Below are 19,856 nucleotides of genomic sequence, written 5' to 3' on the forward strand. Positions count from 1 at the left end.
CTGTTGTAATTAGGTCCGCATGCCTGTTATTGTCCTTATTGGCTTGAATAGACAATCACATTTCTGTCCGGTTTGGTAAACAGCGGATAAATATTATGTCGTTCGTCAGTATGCTTACTCTCCCGCAATCGTGGCATAATGAGAGTCGAATCCCAACAAGAAATAATAATAATGCTTTGCTGGTCAACAGAACTCACATACCCGCTAATTGAACCAATCCATACCTCAGAGCATCATCCTGAGGATAATGAGATGCGTATGCTGTCGTAGCCTCGTAGACACGATGCTTAGTCATCACACACCGCACCCCGGACTTGGGGTTCGGGAATTCGCTCGACGAAGCGGTGCTTGCTGTTCCCCACACGCCATTGCGACACGATCCTAAAAGTCTTGTCCTCCAGACGCGGGGAAAAAGCAGATCAGCACTCGGAGCAAGACCTGGCGACACTCTGCATCTCGTGCACCATCCTGTGATTCCTCGACACAGACCTGCGGGGCATTGCCGAGGCTGGGTTGCCCGCATCGCATTCAGTGCGGGCTGCATCTCCAACGGACATGGCCTCGACCGTAACTCCGATGAAGCGTTCCGCGTTGGAAGCTGGCCTTGACGGTCCCCGAAGAGACGATGATTCGCCCAGTGTAGAGGGCAAGATCGCTGCCCCCAAGATCTCCAAAGCGCGCGCATGTAGGCTCATTCCCTGCAGAATCTGGAGGAAGCTCCGTCGACCACGTGGACTGACACAACGCCTGGACTCCAGGTGCGGAATGCAAAAGGCACAAGATCAAATGCGAAGTCAAACCCGGCGAAACGAGCTGCACGAAATGCTTGCGCAGCGGAATCAAGTGCATTGTCAACGACTTCTCTCAGAAGTTCGTTGACGATGACTTAGCGTGAGTATCGTTGGACAATGGCGCGGAGATGACAACGGTTTTGCAAAAGCTGACGAGACGTTGTCAATCAGATGGAAATCCCAGGCTGCAGCTACAATGCACCAGCTGCAGGCCGCCGTATCGCACCTTCTCCGCCACAATGGACTGCCCGATCTTTCATCCTTTCCCACTGAAAGCAGCAGCAACAACAACAGTGGCCCGAGTCCGGTTGCATCCCATAGTCATGGCCATCGACCTTCTCATGACGAGTCGCAAGCGGCGCAAAGTGGCACGGGGCCTGCGACAGCCATCATGACCCGGGAGAACTCTCAGGAGCCCAACATCGAAGACCCGGAGCTGGTGTCGGCGCCGATGCGCAGTCTCTACGAGGTGACCAAGCTGCGCAATCTGCGAAATAACCCGGTCGAAAAGCCCAAGTCGACCCTGCTGGAGGAGGACTTCATCTCCCGGGGATATGTCTCGCTACATGAGGCCGAGGAGCTGTTCGCATACTTCAGTCGGACGATGAACCAGTTGCTGTGGGGAGGCATCGTGGTCCCCCACAGGGACTTGACGTCTGTCCGGCGAAATTCGACCCTCCTCACCGCGGCGGTGTTGACGGTGGCTGCACTGCATATCCCCAATCGCACCGAGACCCTGAATACGTGCTACAATGAATTTGTCTCGCTGGTGTCGAGCATGGCCTTGACGCGGTCTCACACGCTGGACGATATCCGGGCTCTCTGCGTGGGCGCATTCTGGCTCTCTGATCTGAGCTGGAAGCTGTCCGGGCATGCGGTCCGCATCGCCACGGAGATGGGTCTGCACCAGAGCTTCCACAAGATGACCCGAGGACACGCTGATCAGTACGAGCGGGCGCAGCTCTGGTATTTGCTCTATGTGTGTGACCACCATTTCAGCATTGCCTATGGACGACCACCTGTGATCCACGAGGACGCTGCGATCAAAAACTACGAAGTCTTTCTACAGTCGCGCTACGTGGTGCCGGGAGACATTCGTCTCATGGCGCAGGTGGCACTGTTTGTGATCCTCACGGAAGCGTACCGCACTTTTGGATCCGACACGGAGCAGGCATTGACGGAGGAAGATTTTGGCCAGCTGAGGGTTTACAACGTGGCTGTAGACCAGTGGCGTTTGCTTTGGCAGCCGCGATCAGGTGTGTATAATCCAGTCTCCAGTTTCCTGTCCTGGTCGTAGATATGTTTCTGACAGTTCTCTTTTTTTTTTCTTTTTACAGCCGACAGCCCGTATGTTCGCACCTATCCTTCCAAAGGGGTGGTCCTCCACTACCACTTCGCCAAGTTCCAGCTCAACTCGCTGGCGCTTCGCGCGCTGTCACCGACCAACCCGCCAGTCTTCTCTATGGACCGGAAGGAGTGCGCCAACACCGCCATCTCGGCGGCGATGGCATGTCTGAACATGGTGCTCGAGGAGACGGACATCCGGGACGCGATCGTCGGCGTGCCCATCTTCACGCACACCATGGTCACCTTCTCCGCCGTGTTCCTGCTCAAGGTAGCCGTGAACTGGAACTCGGCGTACCTGAACATCGACGGCCGCCAGGTCCGGCGCACGGTCGAGCGCGTCATCGAGCTGCTCAACTGCGTCAGTGCCGGGGAGCGCCATCTCACGCGGCACATCGCGCGCGGGCTGGGCAAGATGCTCGAGCGCTTCAACGCCTGGGAGGAGGGCTGGTACAACAACAATGCTGCCGGCGGCGCCGGCGGCAGCGGGGGCAGCGGCAGCAATAATAACCTGGAGCCCGGTAGCCGGCGCTCGGTGCCGGGCGGAGCGAACGCCATGGCCCAGGGCTTCCCTCCTCCAGATTTGATCTACGACATGGTCGGGACGTACGGGTTCGGGCTGGACGAGCATCTTATGGATCCGAGTATGGCTGGTTTCGAGTATTTGGGACAGTAGCTACGGACTTTTTTACAATCTATTTATTTTCTAATATATATATTTGTTTTGATTTATTTATTTCCAGAGCAATGGAAAGCCCACCCTGTTGTCATGTATCTACATCTACACGTCCATGTATATTTATTTATATTACAGTACATATTCGTGTATGATTTATATGATCAATTCAATACAAATACAAGAGTCGTGAGTGGACGGTGGCGGAATTTCTCAATCTATTGATATCTGTGAGCATGGGTGATATCCAATGGATATCCGTCAACCGTAACGTTAGTAACTACTGGCTACTGGCTACAAGACAGCCTACTAGACAAGAGTTTGCGCTGGACGACCTCTACTCATCGAAACTGGGAAAGGGAGACGGTTTTCTCCCTCTCTTCATTCAAGTCCTCATCCTATAAGATAACCAACTACGTCTATCTATCCAAGAAGGCCTGTCTCCCCAAAAGGGGAGTTAGTGTTACATACAACCGCCTAGTCGAAATGCGGTGGAAGCCCTCAGCCAACTGCCAATAAAAAGAACACAAGGAAAAAGTTCACTCTTCCTCCTCGCCTTCAACCTCAGCGCCATCTTCCTTGGGGACAACTTTCCCCTTGGCTTTGGCGGCAGCAGCCGCAGGGGCTGATGTCTTGGCGGTGTCCTCAGGCTCTTCTTCTTCTTCATCTCCTTCCTCTTCCGGCTCCTCTTCCTCCTCTTCTTCTCCTTCTTCCTCAGGAAGACCGTTCTCTCCGTCCTCTTCTTCCTCCTCCTCCTCCTCCTCCTCTTCTTCTTCGTCCTCGTCGTGGGTAGTCTTTCGCTTCTTAGGAGCAGGGCCTGTTTATGCGATCACGATTAGACGAATCCATTGAGCAATTTTCACGAAGGACCAGTGGTAGGGTAGTTGGAAATTTGGACAAGGAGAGGAAAGGGTGAGAGTAGGAACCTACCGTTGCTGGCTTCTTCCTCTTCTTCCTCTTCTTCCTCGGCCCCCTCGTCCTCCTCCTCTTCTTCTTCCTCTTCCTCTTCCTCGTAGTCCTCGTCCTCGCCTTCGCCTTCAGTAGACTCGTATCTGGTAGATCACATCAGCAACCCTGTCTTCGGACCTATAAGAGGAAGTTGCGTTCTCCTATGACCAATGCTCCTGCAGGCTGACATTGCACCCCAATGGCCTGTAAAACAGCGACCCATCCACGGTGATCGCATAAACAGCGCGACTGGGTGGCTGTAATCGCCATTGAGGCGCCATCAGTGAAGAACGCAGGCGCAATTGGGCCCGTAGGAGGGGCATAACACAGGACCGAAGGGAAACTGAGAGCCTGCTGGACGGGAAAGAAAAAAGATTTTTCTACTTACTCTTCTTCCTCTTCGCTTTGGTCGCTTGGAAGAGCCTGGAGCTCTTCCTCCTCCTCAGCGTCTTGCTTCCTCTTGCGGGTCGTCATGGTGTCGGCAGTAGCTTGTGACGGGAGGTTTCTCTAGTGGCAAAAGATGGACGACCCAAGTAGAGGGTGTGCTAATGGGGCAGTAGACCTCTCTACGAGAGATGATGATGAGAGCTGATATGTGGAAAGAGAGAGCAGGACGGCAAGGGCAGGGGATGCCGCGCAGATGAGGAAAGAGAGGCGAGGGAGAGAGCAGTTAGTAGTAGTCGGTACGCGACCGTGAGAGCGCTCTCAGGGAGGGTTGGCGCAAGAGGGAGGACAGAAAAGGACCGGGGAAGGGGGGGGATGGAATGGGCGCGCCTGGCGACAGGGGACCAAGGGTAGGTGGGGGAGGGGGGGGGGTGAGAGAAAGGAAAGGAAAGCATCAGGTCTGCCATTGTACTGCTCCTGCCATGGCTTTGGCAGTAGTGGCAGCAGCAGCAAGCAGGCAAGCAGCAGCAGCAGCGAAAGCTGCGGAAGGCTGGAGCTTGACCTCAGTTCTGAGACTCAACTCGGGGAGCTACTGGCAGCAGCAGACCCTGGGGCTGAGCGCAGGACGGGGTCCGGGGGGCTGGAGGACGTCGACATAGGCGCTGTGCTGAGGTGCAGATAAGCTGGAGACGGCCTGGGATCGTGGACGGCGCCGGCAAGCTGACAAGGCTGCCCCATGGGCTGTGCGTGCACATTACGAGCCGAGTCTGGACGCGCGAGGAGAGTGATGATGCTGGAGTTGCGAGGCAGGCCGTGCCTCGTCTCGGGGCGGGCGAAGGCGGTTCCGATTCGATTGGATTCGGTTAGGGACAAGAATAGCAGGCGCCACCCAGAATAACCGGTGGCCGGCGGGACTGCGCGCTAGGCTGTTCTTGGAGCCGCACCCATCCGCAAATCAGCGTCGCCGGCCGCAGGGCGCCCCCAGCGCGAGCACTGGGACGGGCAGAGTTACACGGCAGGCTGCACGAAGCCAGCGCGGTCACGGGTCTCGCGCGTGACATCATCCGACGTCTCTCCTCACTCCGACGGCAGCTATTTATTAATTACACTGCGAATTTGCACATTGAGCACCCTTGCGCCTGATATCAAAGAAGGGACGTATATCAATGCCTACTGAGGACAAAGACATGAGACTATATAACTCGGCAATTCTCACATCGCTGACTGATGGTGTAGAAATCTCACGTGTTCATTCTGTAGATAGGGAAAAGGGCATAAAAGAACATCATGTCAATCTGGACAAATGGCCACAATACAGTCCATTCAAGGATTTCCGGCCAGTGGCATCAATGCTCCGGGGTTTTCCGCCGTGCCCAGGTAGTAAGACAAGGCGCTGCCATCGTACTCTCTCACCGTAAACCCGTTCCCCAGAAACCCAAAGGGATTTCCGTCGAGATACTCGATATTGTAGTCCTCGTAGCGGGGCTCCTTGTGCACCTCGAGAAACAGCAGCCGTGAGCCGGGCCACATCGTCAAGGGACCGTCCTTTCGACCCTGCTTGAACCAGCTGCTGCAGCCCGAAGACCATGCGGTACGCTTCAGGAACAGATCGGCGTGCTCGGCGAACTTCTCGCAGACCTCGCGTTTGGGAGCAAGGGACTTGATGTTCTCCACCTGCATCTTCTGGATAATGCGGATAAAATTCGACAGAAGGCGTTCAATCAGCGGGAGGATCGAACCATGGCCCAGGGGGCCATATGGCCCCAGGACTGTGAAGTAATTCGGAACTATTACATGCTTTCATAAGTGAAATGGTGTAAAACAATGGAATTGACAGTTACAACTCACTGTCCGGAACACCAACGGAGAGATAGGAAAGGGGTTTGCCGGCATGCAGATCCTGAACATTCTTGCCGTTTGCTTCGATCGGGAACCGAGGGACCCAAGAGGTATTGAAGCCTGTTGCGCAGATAATCACGTCGACTTCATGTTCCACGCCGGCCTGGTCCATAAACCCCTTGGCCGTGATTTTCTTGATCTCTTCGGTATAGGTCGTCACATGGGGCATGGTAAGCGCTTCGAGAAATCCGTTTCCAGGCTAAAGATGCACTCACATATATATAATCAGTTTGAACCTATCGACTGGTTCAAGAGAAGCACGAGGGGGGAAAAAGGAAATACCGTTGGACGCCTACAACCGACTCCAAACGTCGTTGGAATCATCTTTTCTATCAAATCCTCCCTCCCGGCCAGCTTTCGTTTCATTTCGTTCGTCGAAAACTAACGCGCATTCAGTTTTATTACCGTCGATTAAGGACAATATGCAGGCTGTACATACTCGCTTTGCCGCCTCTGCTTCCGGAGTCCCGTTCAGGATAAACTTGAACCGCTGATTAAGCTCGTTCTCGATCTCCTTGCAGTACTTCAGGTACTCCAGATAGTTCTCTGCCCAGAAGGTTTTCTGCTCCTCGGTGTCTGCGATGAATATTATTAGCTATCGGATATTTCATTCAGTATCAGGAAGCTCACATGCAAAATTTGCTCCATCCGGTCCCGCGTATTTCTGAGCAAACCCTGGGGTGATCCAAGTCGGTGATCGAATCCATGTGTAGAGCCTGGAGACCTTGGAAGCGATATTGGCAATGACTTGCACACCACTGCTTCCAGTGCCAATGACCGCAACTCGCTTCCCATCAAGCACGGTGTTTTCATCATATCTCGCAGTATGGCATAAGGTGCCCTCAAAGTCCGAAAGGCCTTCAATATCAGGCCATTTCCAGTGACTATTTTTGATCTGTCAGCCAGCCAAGCAGTCCCGTCAAGTTGTTATTTGACTGACTTCAGAACTCCACCTCCATTAATAAAGACTTCTGCGTTGTCAATAAAAGTCTCCCCACTGACGAGATTTTTCACGTGAATGTCCCATACTCCGCGACGGCTATCCCAGTAAGCGCCTATAATTTCATGGCTGAGTTTGAAATATCTCATCAGGTCAAAGCGGTCGACCAGATCTCTGAAATACTGCCAGATCTCTGGAGCGCTGGAGTAGAAATGGGACCAATTGGGATTGCGAGCCCAGGTGAACTGAAGAAAGAACCTGAATTAGAATTGGATGCTTTCATAAAAAAGAGGAAAAAAGGCAAACTAGAAGACGTACCTGATAGTCAACAGAGGGAATATCGCAAGCACAACCCGGATACCTAGGATTTGTATTATCTGAATACCTGGATATGCATTGCGATGGCTATAACCAGATCGTGATGAGTGAGCATTTACCTGTTTTCCAGCCATGTCCCGCCAACGTCAGAGTTCTTCTCATAGCAAACGAGCGAGACATTCCTCAATCTCTCGGGCAAGAACTTGGCCAGACAGATCCCCGACGCACCGGCACCGGCATGGATGACGCGAAGCGGTCGCTCTGTCCCGCACAGTTGCTCCTTGATCCTATATCCATGCTCGTTTTCGCGGGGCCAGCCGTACTTGTCCGGAAGAGATTCGAAGTCCGGGAGGGAGAATCCGAGTTTGGCTTCGGACTTCTGTGTTTGCGTTTGCTTGCTTCCAGGCCCTGAGAGCGTTGAAGGTGCCATTATCAAAAAAAAAATTCGTATTTCAGGAATAATCTTGAGGAAAGAAAAGATGTATCTCCGTCTCTAGTCTGAGAATTTGCTACGTGACTGACCACCATCGATTGAATGAAGGTTGAAGAGGTGCTTTTTTTCCCAGTCCCAGTGGTCCTGTGCTGTATATGAACAGAAAGGGCAACGAACGCAAAAACCAATAATCGACCGGGAAGTCGGCAAGCATTGCTGCAATGGCAACGGTGATAATGCGGGGTGATGCAGGTCTCCAGGCTCTCACATCAGCTGATGAAGCCGACATCCGAACGAGACAGAACAGGAAGGACCGACACTTGATCTGCAAGAACGCCTCGGTTGCCCGGGACTTAGCAATCTCTGTAGCTTGTTAGACGGAACAACTAATAACTCTGCACATTATCATGGTAAGTAATAGAATGGATCGCTATAGATGTATTTATCGTTATGATTGAAGCAGAGGTAGATGGCGGCATCGAATACAGCCGTTGAAGTAGCAGAGCTGCTAGTCGCCCAGAGTTCCATCTACAACTTTCTCCATTACTTGCAGCATCCTCGAATATCTTTTATTCTTCGTCAGACGCGCTCTGATAGAGAATCAAGGAAGCGGGAAAGGCGACGAGAAGCAAACAAAGGATCATGATCATGAGGTCACCATTCTTTCGCGTGATACAAGGCATGACTTCTTTCAACATGCAGTGACAGTGAACTATTTAAAATGTATTATAAAATTGGTCAACTTGAAAGGCGAAAATGAACAAGAAATCAATACACTCGAATAAGGGTGTACACAACCGAAGCCCGACAGATAGATGAAAAAGCATGACTTGCAGAGACTTGGATCCATGGCACGGAAAATAAATGGTACATGTTCAATTAAAATATAGACTATAAACTTTCGTCATCACCTGTCGTCCTTTAATAAACATGCTAGTCGACCTGCTTAGACATCACTGCCGGTACTTCGGAATGTCGCACACAGCTGGCAGTAGTGGTGTGTCAGGTCGAGGACAGGCTGCGGTAGGTTGGTCGCCTGCACAATGCTGCGAACTTTGACAGCCCCTTCCTCTTCAATAAGCTTTCGGATTAGGTACAGCAATTCGGGAGAGAACTGCAAAAGGGGAAAAAAAAAAGCGTCAGCCCATTTCTCCATTTTATGGCCTCTCCTGGCTGCCACTTACTTCGGAATACCACCGGTACTGCCAAGCAATCAGCCGGATCAGTGCATTCAGCATCCCTCTGGTATCCCCTTGCTTCTCGTACAGCTTCAAAATCCCGCGCATCGCTTTCGGAGAGAATCGGATCGCTAAGCAGTTCCGGTACGCCTCGATCGCCTCGTCAAAGTGGTGTAGTCGTTCCGCCAACTCGCCCAGAATCTCCCACTCCGTTGCCGTTTTCTTATAATCCACGGCCTGCTGCTTAGATTGCGCCATCTCCGTCCGCCAGATGGTGTAGACGCGCAAATCCTCGTACAGCACCATGAAGAGGTTGTCCAGCCACCGCTCGCAGAGCCGCTTGTTATGAAATTGAGTATAGGAGGTGTGCGAGGGGTCCGGCTGCGATTATCGGTTAGTAGAATCCTTGACCATTTTCTTGACGATGTTGCTGCACTCACGTCGTCATTTCCGGACTTGACCACTTCCGAAGCCATGGTTTGCTCGGGTTTCTCAATTGTATGGCCTTCGTCTTTCTCCCCAGTGCCGTTGGTTTTCTCTGTCGGTTGGTCACCGTCTTGATTGGAAGATTCACCATCAGTCTCGGGACCGTTCCCATTTGCGCCGGGGTTGGGACTGGAGGGCTGATGCAGAGCCACTGTGCTTGCGTTTTGGCTACTAGAATGGCCATGTTTTGACGCCATGTTCTGGCGCTCGACTCGGTACTCTTCCTCCATGACAAAGACGTCGCTTCGGATCTTCAATAGCTGGTCCCAACCGATGGAGGCGGCAATCTTGGTGAGTATTTGGTAAGCCTTCAAGAACGTTCCCTGGTAGCCTGCCGCATGGAGCTTTCGGAGAGACGGGTGCACGTAGTCGTGAGGATCGCCCTGCTTCGGCTGACCTTCATCGATCTCATCCAGCATGGTCTCTGCGAGGATGGGAAGCATCACGCGAGACGGAGGAGGCATGCGTGGGGAATCTTTGTCTTGGTAAGTAAACATGGGACACGAGTTCAACGTCAGCAGGGCCAGATCCCATTTCTCGAGGAACACGTATACTTCCGCCAATCGAGCCCAGGTAGTGAATTCACTGGGAGCAGCGGTGACGCTGCGCTTAGCACATTCCAGCGCCAGTTCACCTTCACCCTTGCTCAGGCAGAAGGCAGCCTGGCAATCAAGAAGAGCGTAGTCCATTGGCACGTCTTGCAGGGCATCGTGCATCAGGCGGACGGCTTGCACCTCCTCGTCGGCTGCGATCAGGACCCGGGCCAAAAGTGACGATACCTCCACATCCTTCTCACGCAGCTTTTCGAAAAGATTGATGCCGGATGCATAACGGCCAGTTGTGTGGATGTATTTGAGGAGGCCCGAAGTCAGGTGGTTTGCAACGGTATTCGGCACTTGCGTTTCGGGATCGGAGCTCAGCTGTCTCCCTGTAATAGCTGATCAGCACAATAGATCACCTCAAGTCGACCGAAACATCTTCTTACCCATGAAAAATAATTTCTCTGCAGCATCCAGGAATTTCTGCTCCATCTCTGTGTTGGTTACAGGGTTGAATCTGCGTACACCGACAATCTTCTTGATGGCGTCTCCCGTCCCGTCGTCGGCGTAGGAGTAGGCTCTGAGCACCCCACAGAGAAACGTCTCAAGCCACAGGGAGTCCGTCGCGACCCGTTTGTCTCCCCTCTCATCGATGCAATAGCTCTCGAGACTGCCGGGGATCTTGACTTCCACACGCATGTCCACATGCGAAAAGGCATTGTAGCAACTATACCACAAACAAACGCTGTCAACAACACCATGGACCGGCCATCTTGCGAGGGGTATGCTGGGTAAACTAACCAATAGATCCCTGATACCACTTTGTTCTGCTTATCAATTGGCGAGTAGGTCAAGGTATTGACGTAGGCCGCCAGGCTGGCGGATGAGGAAGCATCGACGCCGGTAACATGGTGGTAAACTCCCGTCTACAGCGGTTATCCCGATGACGTACCATGTCAGTGACGCGGCTCTGAAGGAAGTATGCGCGGGGAGAAGCCTGATCCAGGACCAAGATAAGAGTAAGAGCGCACCTGGCGATTCGAGTTCGTTTGGGCTGCTTCACTAGGTAGACCAGATCTGGCGGCCCCAATTCCCGTAGATTCTGCAGCGACTCGGTACGGGCGTCGATGGCCGCGTAGAGGTCGTCCTCTTCATAGATCCTAGTCGCAACAGGCGCGTCAGTCTCTGTCCACGCTAGGTAGATGAGTGAAACGCAGTGTCGACACGACACCACGCCACAGAATCGAAATCATGGCCTCCTCGCATGCCGAATCTCAGGATCAGCTAGGAGAGACGTACTCCGGCACAGCGGGCGCAACCATGGCGCGGACAAAGGCCCGACCAGACCAACGGTGACCAGATCAGCTGCGGAAGAGTCTAGAGAAATGAGGACGGTACAGAGTAGGGTCTCAGAGGCACACGAGGCACAACCAAGGACTGCGGCCAAAGCTCGCGCTGACGGAAGGTTGATTGCCTGGGGCAGTCCAGTGGAACTACTAAAGAACGTTAGGTGGGCGTTTAATATGGATGGCTGCTAAGTTTGGCAGTGAGGGAGCCGCCATCTGTCCTGTTTGTGCCTGAGACGCCTGCCGGGCGGTCGCTGGCCACAACACGTGGGAGCCGGCCGCAGCGCAAGCGGATTGGCCCAGGCCGCGCCGCTGTCAGCTTGCTTAGAGCCCCCTAGCCTGCTTTGGGAAGCCCCGACGGCGGGCCGAGGGACGCGCCAGACGTGTTCGCGACCAGTATTATCAGAGCTCTCAGCAGATATCGAGCATCAGAGCTCAGGCAAGCGACGCTGCATCGCCCGGTGGTCGTTCTGAGTCGGCGTGCTGTTTGCATGTCTGTCTCGCGACACCCTTCCCAGCTGGAGAGCTGCTGATGGCCTGTCCTTGATTCCATCCTTGTCACTTTCGTTTCTCCGCCGAACGCTGCTGAACCTGCGCCATGTCGAGCTTCGTAGCCCTCAACATCGAACCAGAGGATATCGAGGAGGAGATTGATGATACCAAGGAAATCCAGATCGAGGAGGCCCTGAAGCTGTACCAGACGGCTCTGAAGCTTCATTCCCAAGGTCCGGCATTCTATCCGCAGGCGCAGGAGGCTTATGCCGCCCTCTTCAAGTCTGAGATTTTTAAATACCCGGAGTCGCTCTCGGACTACCAACGGACGACGCTGCAAGATGCAGACGCTCAAGAAGCGGGTTACGTCGAGGACGCCGCAGCCGATACCCTTGCGGAAATCGACATCAACGATACAGCCGCAAGCGCCCTGCCGCAGACCATATACCTGTCATACAAGAACCATGGGCAGTTTGTTCTAGATTCGCTGAGGGAAACGCTGCGGGCAGCAGCTACAAGGGCAGAATCCAATGGAGACCTGGCGACGACGATTGCGACGCAATCCCAATCTGCCCTGAGCATGTTTGCGGAGGCGCTGGAAAGAGACGATACGGACCTGGACCTCTGGAGAAAGAGTGCGCGGCTAAGCAGTGCGCTACAGAGTTGTCGCCTTACCCGATATTGTCTCGAAAGCGTCTTGGTGGGTGACGATAACGAGCTTGACCCACGAGCCGAAATGTTGGGCTTGGACGAAGCTTTCGCCACGGAGGATCTCCAAAAGGTTCTCCAGGCGCTGCGCGACGAGCTCTCAATTCTGCAAGCGCCTCCGCTAAAGAAGCCTCGAAAGGCACTGTTCCGATTGCTCAAAGGTCCTACCGATCCCTATCCCTATCTTCCGACCCTCCCGCAAGATGTCTGCAGTGTCCATCGTTCACGACAGCTTCCTCGTCAGACCCGCCACATGATTACAGCCTCTGAGAAGACATGGACTGCAGTGGGAAAGGCGATTCTCCAAGTAGTCGTGGAGGAACAAGAGGACGCCATCAAGTTCGGTCCGGGAAGCGCCTTAGGCATCGACTTACCCGCTGACATTGATACTGCAATGGAGGAAGTGGGCGCCCAGGATAAAGAGCCGTTAAAGACTGAGGACAATGCTGCCATATCACCGGACTCACAGGACGTGGAGATGTCGGAGGCAACAGGCAATCAGCCGGCACGAGAAGGATCGCCATTGCCGAACACATTACACGAAAGTCACCCCACAGCGGAGTCAGTCGAAGATCAATCCTCCATCGACCAGCGAGCAGAATCTCAGTTGAAGGAATCCTTAGAGGGACATTCCCGACAACATGCAGAGCCTTCTAATCAAGCAGAGACCTCGCTAGCCGATGAAGCCGATCCCAAGTCTTCAACTGGTAATTCTCGGAAGAGATCGTCGGCATCCATTGGCAACGATGAGGCTGCAGATAGCGGGAGGACTAAGAGTCGACGAATCCGTGCACGTGAATCGAACGCAGAGAACCTCTTACAGACAGAAGAAGTTGGGTTTGACCAAGCCAAGTACTACGAAGACCGGCTGGAAGTGTTCTCCCATGCGGACGACTGGATGTTTGGCACTGTTGGCAGTCTTCTGTCCAAGGTTGGGGTTGAGGATTTGGGAACAATTGATGAACTCAAAATGCAAGTGTGCCCGATCAACGATCGAAAGGAATCCATCGATATGTCTGAAATACGGGCCAAGGGACCTGATGCCGTGCTGTCTCGGGATCTTCGTAGTGCGCTGATAAATTGGGATGAGGATAAATCCCGGGCAGCATTGCAGGGGGATAGTTCCACATCCTTGCAAGATTTCCGTGGAATGAACCGATCCGCATTGGCCGTTTTTCTCGAGCACTCTAGGAAGCCCATTCACAAACCTGGGAAGGATCAGGTGCTCGCTGGAGGCGAAGGACTTCCAGCATTCGTGCAACGTATCAATGATCAATGGCTTCACCTGCACGAAGTTGCATTCAGTTGGTTGGCCAAGCTTCTTGAGCCTGGAAAGGACTCCCTCCATGACGCGGATTTTGCCAAAAAGGATCGGTTTTCTGCAGAATCCCCTTACACTACTCTGCTGTGGCCCGAGGCGCTCAAGGAAACCGTGGTACAACTCATGCTCAGAGAGGATGGGTATATCTATGACAGATTGTCGGCCTCTATCACCCAGCTTGAGGAACGGATTCTCCAGCACGCCACTTCCGGGGCTCCCTTTGAGTATACCGGGGAACATTATTCTCGGATGGTGATGATTCAGACCCTCTACGAACTTCACCTTGATGTCTATTCTCTCATCAATAACCCAAACAGCGAGGTCGATGAAGGTACTCGACTTCTGCAACGTGACCGATTGTCCAGATGGGGGACGTTAGCGCGAACAGCGGTCGGCCATTTTCTCGATCATGGCCCAACTGGAGATTTTCGAACCCTGATTTCCCTCCGTCATCTATGGTCGTCAACATTTCACTCCAACATGGCAGAAGATGTTGCACGGGAGCACATTTTACTTTGTCTGCAAGACCTCAAGCATATTCTGCTGTCACTCGGAGACCTCAAGATTACTCTCATGAACAATGCCGTCATGCCCGAAATTTCGGTCGCCGCCCTAGATCAGGAGATCTCTCGACTGAATTCCATGGATTTCTTCATGAGGATTTTCGGTTCTGAGTCAGAGGATCCTGTTGCTCTGATTGAAAGCATTGAGCCGATCCTGGAACCTTCGTCAGTAGAGTTCGTTCAAGAGAATGATTCTTCAGGCGAGAGTGCCGTGGCATTACCAACGTCTCAAATACAAGAGATGGCAAGTTTCCTCGACAGAGGCGATGCCACTCTTCGGCTCTTTTTGTGGAGAAGACTTCAGGACGCCTACCAAGCCATTGATTATCCACCAAAGGTTGTGTCATGCCAACTTCGAAGCATCGAGACCATTGTGAAAGAGATACGAGGGAATTCGTATTTGGAGGCAGCAGCCGACAACCGTCAAGCTACGCTGCTCAGATGGTTGAAATCAATCAATGATCTTTTGATCAAGGTATTACCGCAGTTACTGAGTCATCCAGAGAAGTCGTTTGAATGCATTGACATGGATCACCTCCGGTCTTCAATGTCTGCTGTGGCTCGACTCTCGCGACTTCTTCACAGCTTTGCACTCTACGAAGACGCCGTTCGGGTCGGTCAGGTACCTCCACCCGAAATTCGTGGTCCACTATCGAAATCACTGGAAAGTTTTAAGGAAAAGCTGCGTGATATGCAAATTCGCTGCTGGGTTTTGCAATACACCTTGTTAAAAGAGTGTATGTTACAGGAGAAGACGTTATTTGACACCCCGGCAGATGATCGGGCCGACTTTTTGCGCTCAGTTCACAATGCGGTTGGCGTCCGCTCTAGTTGCAAGTACGCCGAGAAAATGCTTCTTAAGCTCATGAAGAGCGAGCTCCTGAGCCTGGAAACTGAGGAAGATTACGAAAGCGACGTCTGTCAGGTGCTCTTTGATTTGCACGGCCTCAAGTTCTCTGTTCATGACGGAACTGTCGATCATGGCTGTCCACCAGAGAGATTGGATCGTAGCACCGCCACAATGATGGTTGACTTCCTGATGATGCAGGCAAACCGGATGAGCATCAAGGATGTGTCGAAATCGGAGTTGAAATCTACTATCGACAAGGTGCAACAAGCATTGGGGTCGACAAAACATACATCCTTATCATTCAATAAGCGTGTTATATCTGCGTACCTAAAATCTCCCATCAACCCAGCCCAGGTTTTCCGTGCTGTTCAGGGGGTAGGGGATCTCTCCTTGATGCCCGTACCTACCGAAAGCGCGAAAATTGCAAAGAAGGGGTGGTATTACCTTCTCGGTCATGCTTCTCTCACGAAATTCCGTTCTCAGAAACGCCTCAATCCAGTCCCTACCAATGACCTGGACGATGCTATAAGTTACTTCCGACAAGACTTGGAGCATGGCACGGACCGGTGGGAGAGTTGGTATCGCCTCGCTCAGACCTACGATTCGAAACTCGAGGAGGACATCACTTGGTCCGCAGACAAAATCAACAATAATCGTTCGGAGCTTGTGGTTCTCCAACGCAATGCAATCCACTGCTACGCTATGGCCGTCGCAACTGCGATCAGGACCGCGGATCCAAATCCAAAATCCAGAGCGACTCTCTCTGACCTTTACACCGACTTTGGGATCCGTTTGTACGCATCATCGCGGGAGCCTTTGTCAATGGGCCCGTTCAGTCTTGCAGACTTTACGCGTCATTTCAGCGATCTTGAGAACCAGCAGATGTACAAAGGTAAACCGTTCAAAGAGATGAAGTTGTATTCAGTGTGGACTCTCGCCAGCCACCTCTTCAAGCGAGCTATGATCAATAAACCGAACTATTGGATGTAAGTGGCGACTCTTCTAACCTTCTAGGTCACAGCAGCTCTAATCGTCTCATAGGAATCATTACATGCTCAGCAAATGCCTATGGAAAATGTTGACTTGCGATGAGTCTGTCAGGGGGAGTTCCAAGCCGGTCGAAGTTGACGACGTTTTGGATTCCTTGCTGGACGCTATTGAGACTCTGCCCCAACGTAAAGACAGTCGCTCTGATCCTGTCTTCGAGCCACACTTTAGGCTGGTATCTGTTCTCCATAAGCTTGTCCGCCAAGAGAAGATCAAGGTAAGCATATCTTTGTCAACGTTTCCAAGTCGTGCGCTTGCTAATCGTTTCTGTAGCCGGCTGAGGCTGGTAAGATTCTCTCAGAGACTCCATGGGCTCGAAAACTCTCGCCTCCCCAAGATCTTAGTGATTGGAAGCCGTACATTCTAGATGTATTGAAGAACCTAAAGAATGCAGACAAGTCAAATTGGCATCATCGGATCATTGCCAGGGTAAGATCTCTTTTTTATGTCCTACTAAGGCATCACAAATACGAGTAAATATGCTAACTTCACCAAGGCTGCGCAAATCCATTATGATGATCAAAAAGATGCCGCTGCGGCCGCAGCGGCAAAGAATGAAATGATGCCGCAGATCTTCACGAAGACCATGACTCTGCAAGTTTGGCGACCAGAATTCGAACGGCCTGGAAGGCATTTCGTCTATACCACGCGATACGTGTACTTCTTTGTGAGCCTGCTGGACCAGATCAACGACCGCGCCAGCCTCGACCAGTTATTACGTCGGGTGAGAAAGAAGCAGGGAGACTTCATTAATCACTCTAAGCTTTGGGAAGACATCTGTATTGTTTACGTCAAGGTGAGAAGGAATCCCAACTTCAAGGAAGGTAGCATAAAGGCCTGCAACTGACTCATTTTTTTAGCTTATCCGCCGCGCTGGGAACGTACCAGAAAAACACGAAGAGGGCGTTTTCAAGCCCGTCAGTTGGGACGAATTCGTGACAAACTCAGCCAGGCTAGAAAACTTGGATGATCTTTCTACGACTCACTCCTCGACCCTTGAGCTTCTTCGAGAAGCCGTGGATCTGAAGAAGCTCAACAATAATTTGATGAAAGTGACCATGTTCGAAGATCTGGTTGCCGACATCTACGCCCAGTTGTACGAGGCCAATGTACCTCGGTTTATCGAGCAGGCAAATGAAGAGAACCGAGAGAGAATGAAAGTTGACCACCTTCTCATGGCAAATGACGCCCCCACTGACACGCCGACGCCCCCGACATCCGCTCCTCCGTCCGAGGCACCGGCGCCTCGTGGCCGTACCAAGGGAATCGCTCGGAGGGACATTCAGAAACGAGCGGAGGCAATTGTCAATCGCCATGTGCTTTCACGTAACGTGCCGGCGAAGGCACCTACGGCTCCTGCAGAGGAAGAAACCCGCCCAGCGCCTGCTGCTGAAGCTCCTGCTCCTCTCCCGATCCGGGAGAATCAGCGAGACGGCGCGACAGGCGCCACGTCAGGTGCGCAAAGCAGCGTCCCAGCAAGCATCCATGACAGCGCAGATGACGAGAGCGAGCTCAGTGAGATTGATGACGAAAGGCTCGCAAAGCTCAAGGCGGAGGAGAAAAAGCCTCCTCTTCTGTTCCCTAACCTTCCGTCAAGGAAGTCACCGGATCCTACCTCTGAATTATCTGCTCAGGCTAGTGCAGATGGTGATGAAGCCGACGAAGGAGCCGGCGACGACGATGAAGAAAACGAGATCGAAGGTGATGAAGGAGAGGGGGGAATCGCCGAAGAAGAAGAGGAGGAAGAAGCCGAAGGCCGGGAGGCCGAGGGTGAGGCCGAGGGCGAAGGTGAAGGTGAAGGCGAAGGCGAGCAAGACGACGTCGACATGGAAGGGGACGAGGGCGGCGAAGCAGCCGAAGAAGGCGAAGGCGAAGCAGAAGAAGCAGAAGGAGAAGCAGAAGAAGAAGCAGCAGAAGGAAACGAAGACGAAGACGCAACAGAAGATCAGCCAGAAGCAGGCGGAGACACTGAGATTGACGTCGACGTCGATGCCGACGAAAAGGAACAATGAAAAGAGAAGACAAAAAAAAACGGTTTCCGGAGTCGTTGCCGGAATCTATCTATCTATCTATCTATCTATCGACTGGCTCACAGTTCCCATGTTTGCTTGCTTGCTTACGGGCCTTCTTCTTCTTCTTCTCCTTTTTTGTTTCTGCTGTACCGTATATGTATTGTACCGTTATCTTACCTTTCCCTTTTTCTCACGCTGATCTATGTTATGTCCTGTTTTTATTTTCTTCCCCTTTTTCCTTTTAAATTTCCCGGCGGATCATGACGTGGCGTATAGAATATGTCATTTCATTTCATTTCATTCATGTTCTTGATGAGACGGGAGATGGGAGATGGGATAGGATGGATATAGACGACGAGGGTTTTGGCTTTTTTTCTTTGTCTCTCTTAAGAACGGGTTAGCGTGGGTTGATATAGTCTCTCGGCTTGCAGCTGGCTACAAGGGCTGGATCGTGGCTAGCTAGCTATATTTTTATTTATATCAATGGTATAAATGATTTCTTACGTGATGTCTTTCTTGATTGTAGTTAAAATGGTAAACAAAGACACTAGCTTAATATTAAAAAATGTGGTATCTAATAAATCTTTTGTGAGGAAAAAAAAAACCAAGACCTTGTACTCAAAGATAGAACCCCCAAAGTAATAAAAGCACAAGTCCACACTCATGTACAGAATCATCATACCCGAGACGAACATGAAAGAAAGCAGAAGCAGAATCAGAATCCTAGCTGTCTGCCTTGCAAATTACAACTCTTCCTCAGGCCCCAAATCGCGTCTTCTTGCCGTCAATTTACGCATCTTCTTCCCCGGGGTTTTAGGCGCGGTAGACGGAGTTTGGTAGCTGTCGGCCAGTTTCAGCTTGCTGAATTTCTGATACACATTTTCCACATCACTCTCGCCGCTGATCAGACTGCCATCGTGCGTCGAGTCGCAGTTTTGGAAAAGATGCGGCTTGGGTTTCTTGGTCGGGGACCTAGTCATCAATTTCCGTTCCAATGCCGCAATCTTGCTTCGAAGCATGTCGTTTTCACGTTCCAACTCCTCGATCCTCTCATCGGCCGAGGGTTCCGGATCTTCGTAGACTGGAGGAAAATTCTCAGCCATCGCTCCTTGTAACACGGATGTAGGACCTTGGGCAAACTTACTCTTGATTCCTCGAGAGACTAGCTCGACCTTCTTATCAAGATGTTCTTGGTTGTGGCCAACCTAAGAATTGTTAGTATCATGTCGACCTCAATATGAAAGCTTTGAAAGCTGCTCACTTGTTGATCCCACGCATGCTGCCATCTCTTTCTTTCTTCCTCCATCTTCTCCTCCATTTCAGCCCAGCATTCCTCCCGGACCTCCTGCTCGATGAGCAGGCACTTCTCTTCTGCTGCCCTCAACTTCAGCTCTACTTCTTGCCGCTTGATCTCTTCTTCTGCGAGCTTCACGATCAACTTCTCGTTGTCGTCTTGTATGCGCACTATTTCTCGAGCAGCTTCCTCTAGATCTTCGGCAGATGCAGCATACGGAGTTGTTCTCCCACTTGCAGCTTGAGAGCGACCTTGTGACGAAACAGATAGAATGGTGCTTGTGACAG

General features: G+C 52.0%; 6 protein-coding genes across 6 annotated transcripts; 2 read left to right on the forward strand and 4 right to left on the reverse strand.

The window, feature by feature from the left end:
- Positions 1-171: 171 nt before the first annotated feature.
- On the forward strand, positions 172-2,811 carry T310_6499 (C6 transcription factor; the record flags this gene model as incomplete). The annotated part of the gene is made up of 5 exons (XM_013470681.1): positions 172-256; positions 488-685; positions 759-891; positions 963-2,047; positions 2,129-2,811. The coding sequence occupies 5 exons, from the start codon at positions 172-174 to the stop codon at positions 2,809-2,811; spliced, it is 2,184 nt and encodes a 727-aa protein (XP_013326135.1).
- A 539-nt stretch (positions 2,812-3,350) lies between these two features.
- Positions 3,351-4,233, reverse strand: T310_6500 (uncharacterized protein; the record flags this gene model as incomplete). Its single annotated transcript, XM_013470682.1, has 3 exons — positions 3,351-3,628; positions 3,742-3,863; positions 4,148-4,233. The coding sequence occupies 3 exons, from the start codon at positions 4,231-4,233 to the stop codon at positions 3,351-3,353; spliced, it is 486 nt and encodes a 161-aa protein (XP_013326136.1).
- Positions 4,234-5,466: 1,233 nt separating this feature from the next.
- T310_6501 (uncharacterized protein) lies at positions 5,467-7,730 on the reverse strand (the record flags this gene model as incomplete). Its single annotated transcript, XM_013470683.1, has 8 exons — positions 5,467-5,930; positions 5,992-6,241; positions 6,325-6,423; positions 6,482-6,618; positions 6,673-6,926; positions 6,983-7,227; positions 7,301-7,343; positions 7,420-7,730. The coding sequence occupies 8 exons, from the start codon at positions 7,728-7,730 to the stop codon at positions 5,467-5,469; spliced, it is 1,803 nt and encodes a 600-aa protein (XP_013326137.1).
- Positions 7,731-8,679: 949 nt separating this feature from the next.
- Positions 8,680-11,258, reverse strand: T310_6502 (Clathrin-coated vesicle protein (Bud7); the record flags this gene model as incomplete). Its single annotated transcript, XM_013470684.1, has 7 exons — positions 8,680-8,814; positions 8,918-9,292; positions 9,352-10,334; positions 10,383-10,663; positions 10,889-10,933; positions 10,968-11,096; positions 11,236-11,258. The coding sequence occupies 7 exons, from the start codon at positions 11,256-11,258 to the stop codon at positions 8,680-8,682; spliced, it is 1,971 nt and encodes a 656-aa protein (XP_013326138.1).
- Positions 11,259-11,880: 622 nt separating this feature from the next.
- Positions 11,881-18,275, forward strand: T310_6503 (Transcriptional corepressor Hir3-like protein; the record flags this gene model as incomplete). The annotated part of the gene is made up of 5 exons (XM_013470685.1): positions 11,881-16,202; positions 16,258-16,480; positions 16,537-16,692; positions 16,760-17,059; positions 17,124-18,275. 5 exons carry the CDS (start codon positions 11,881-11,883, stop codon positions 18,273-18,275), a joined length of 6,153 nt encoding a protein of 2,050 aa, XP_013326139.1.
- A 743-nt stretch (positions 18,276-19,018) lies between these two features.
- Positions 19,019-19,856, reverse strand: T310_6504 (Kinesin family protein; the record flags this gene model as incomplete). The annotated part of the gene is made up of 2 exons (XM_013470686.1): positions 19,019-19,480; positions 19,537-19,856. Coding segments are annotated over 2 exons (782 nt in total), but the record flags the coding sequence as incomplete, so codon positions are not given.

The sequence above is a fragment of the Rasamsonia emersonii genome, assembly GCF_000968595.1.
Source record: "Rasamsonia emersonii CBS 393.64 chromosome Unknown ctg1118621760416, whole genome shotgun sequence".
Taxonomy (NCBI): domain Eukaryota; kingdom Fungi; phylum Ascomycota; class Eurotiomycetes; order Eurotiales; family Trichocomaceae; genus Rasamsonia; species Rasamsonia emersonii.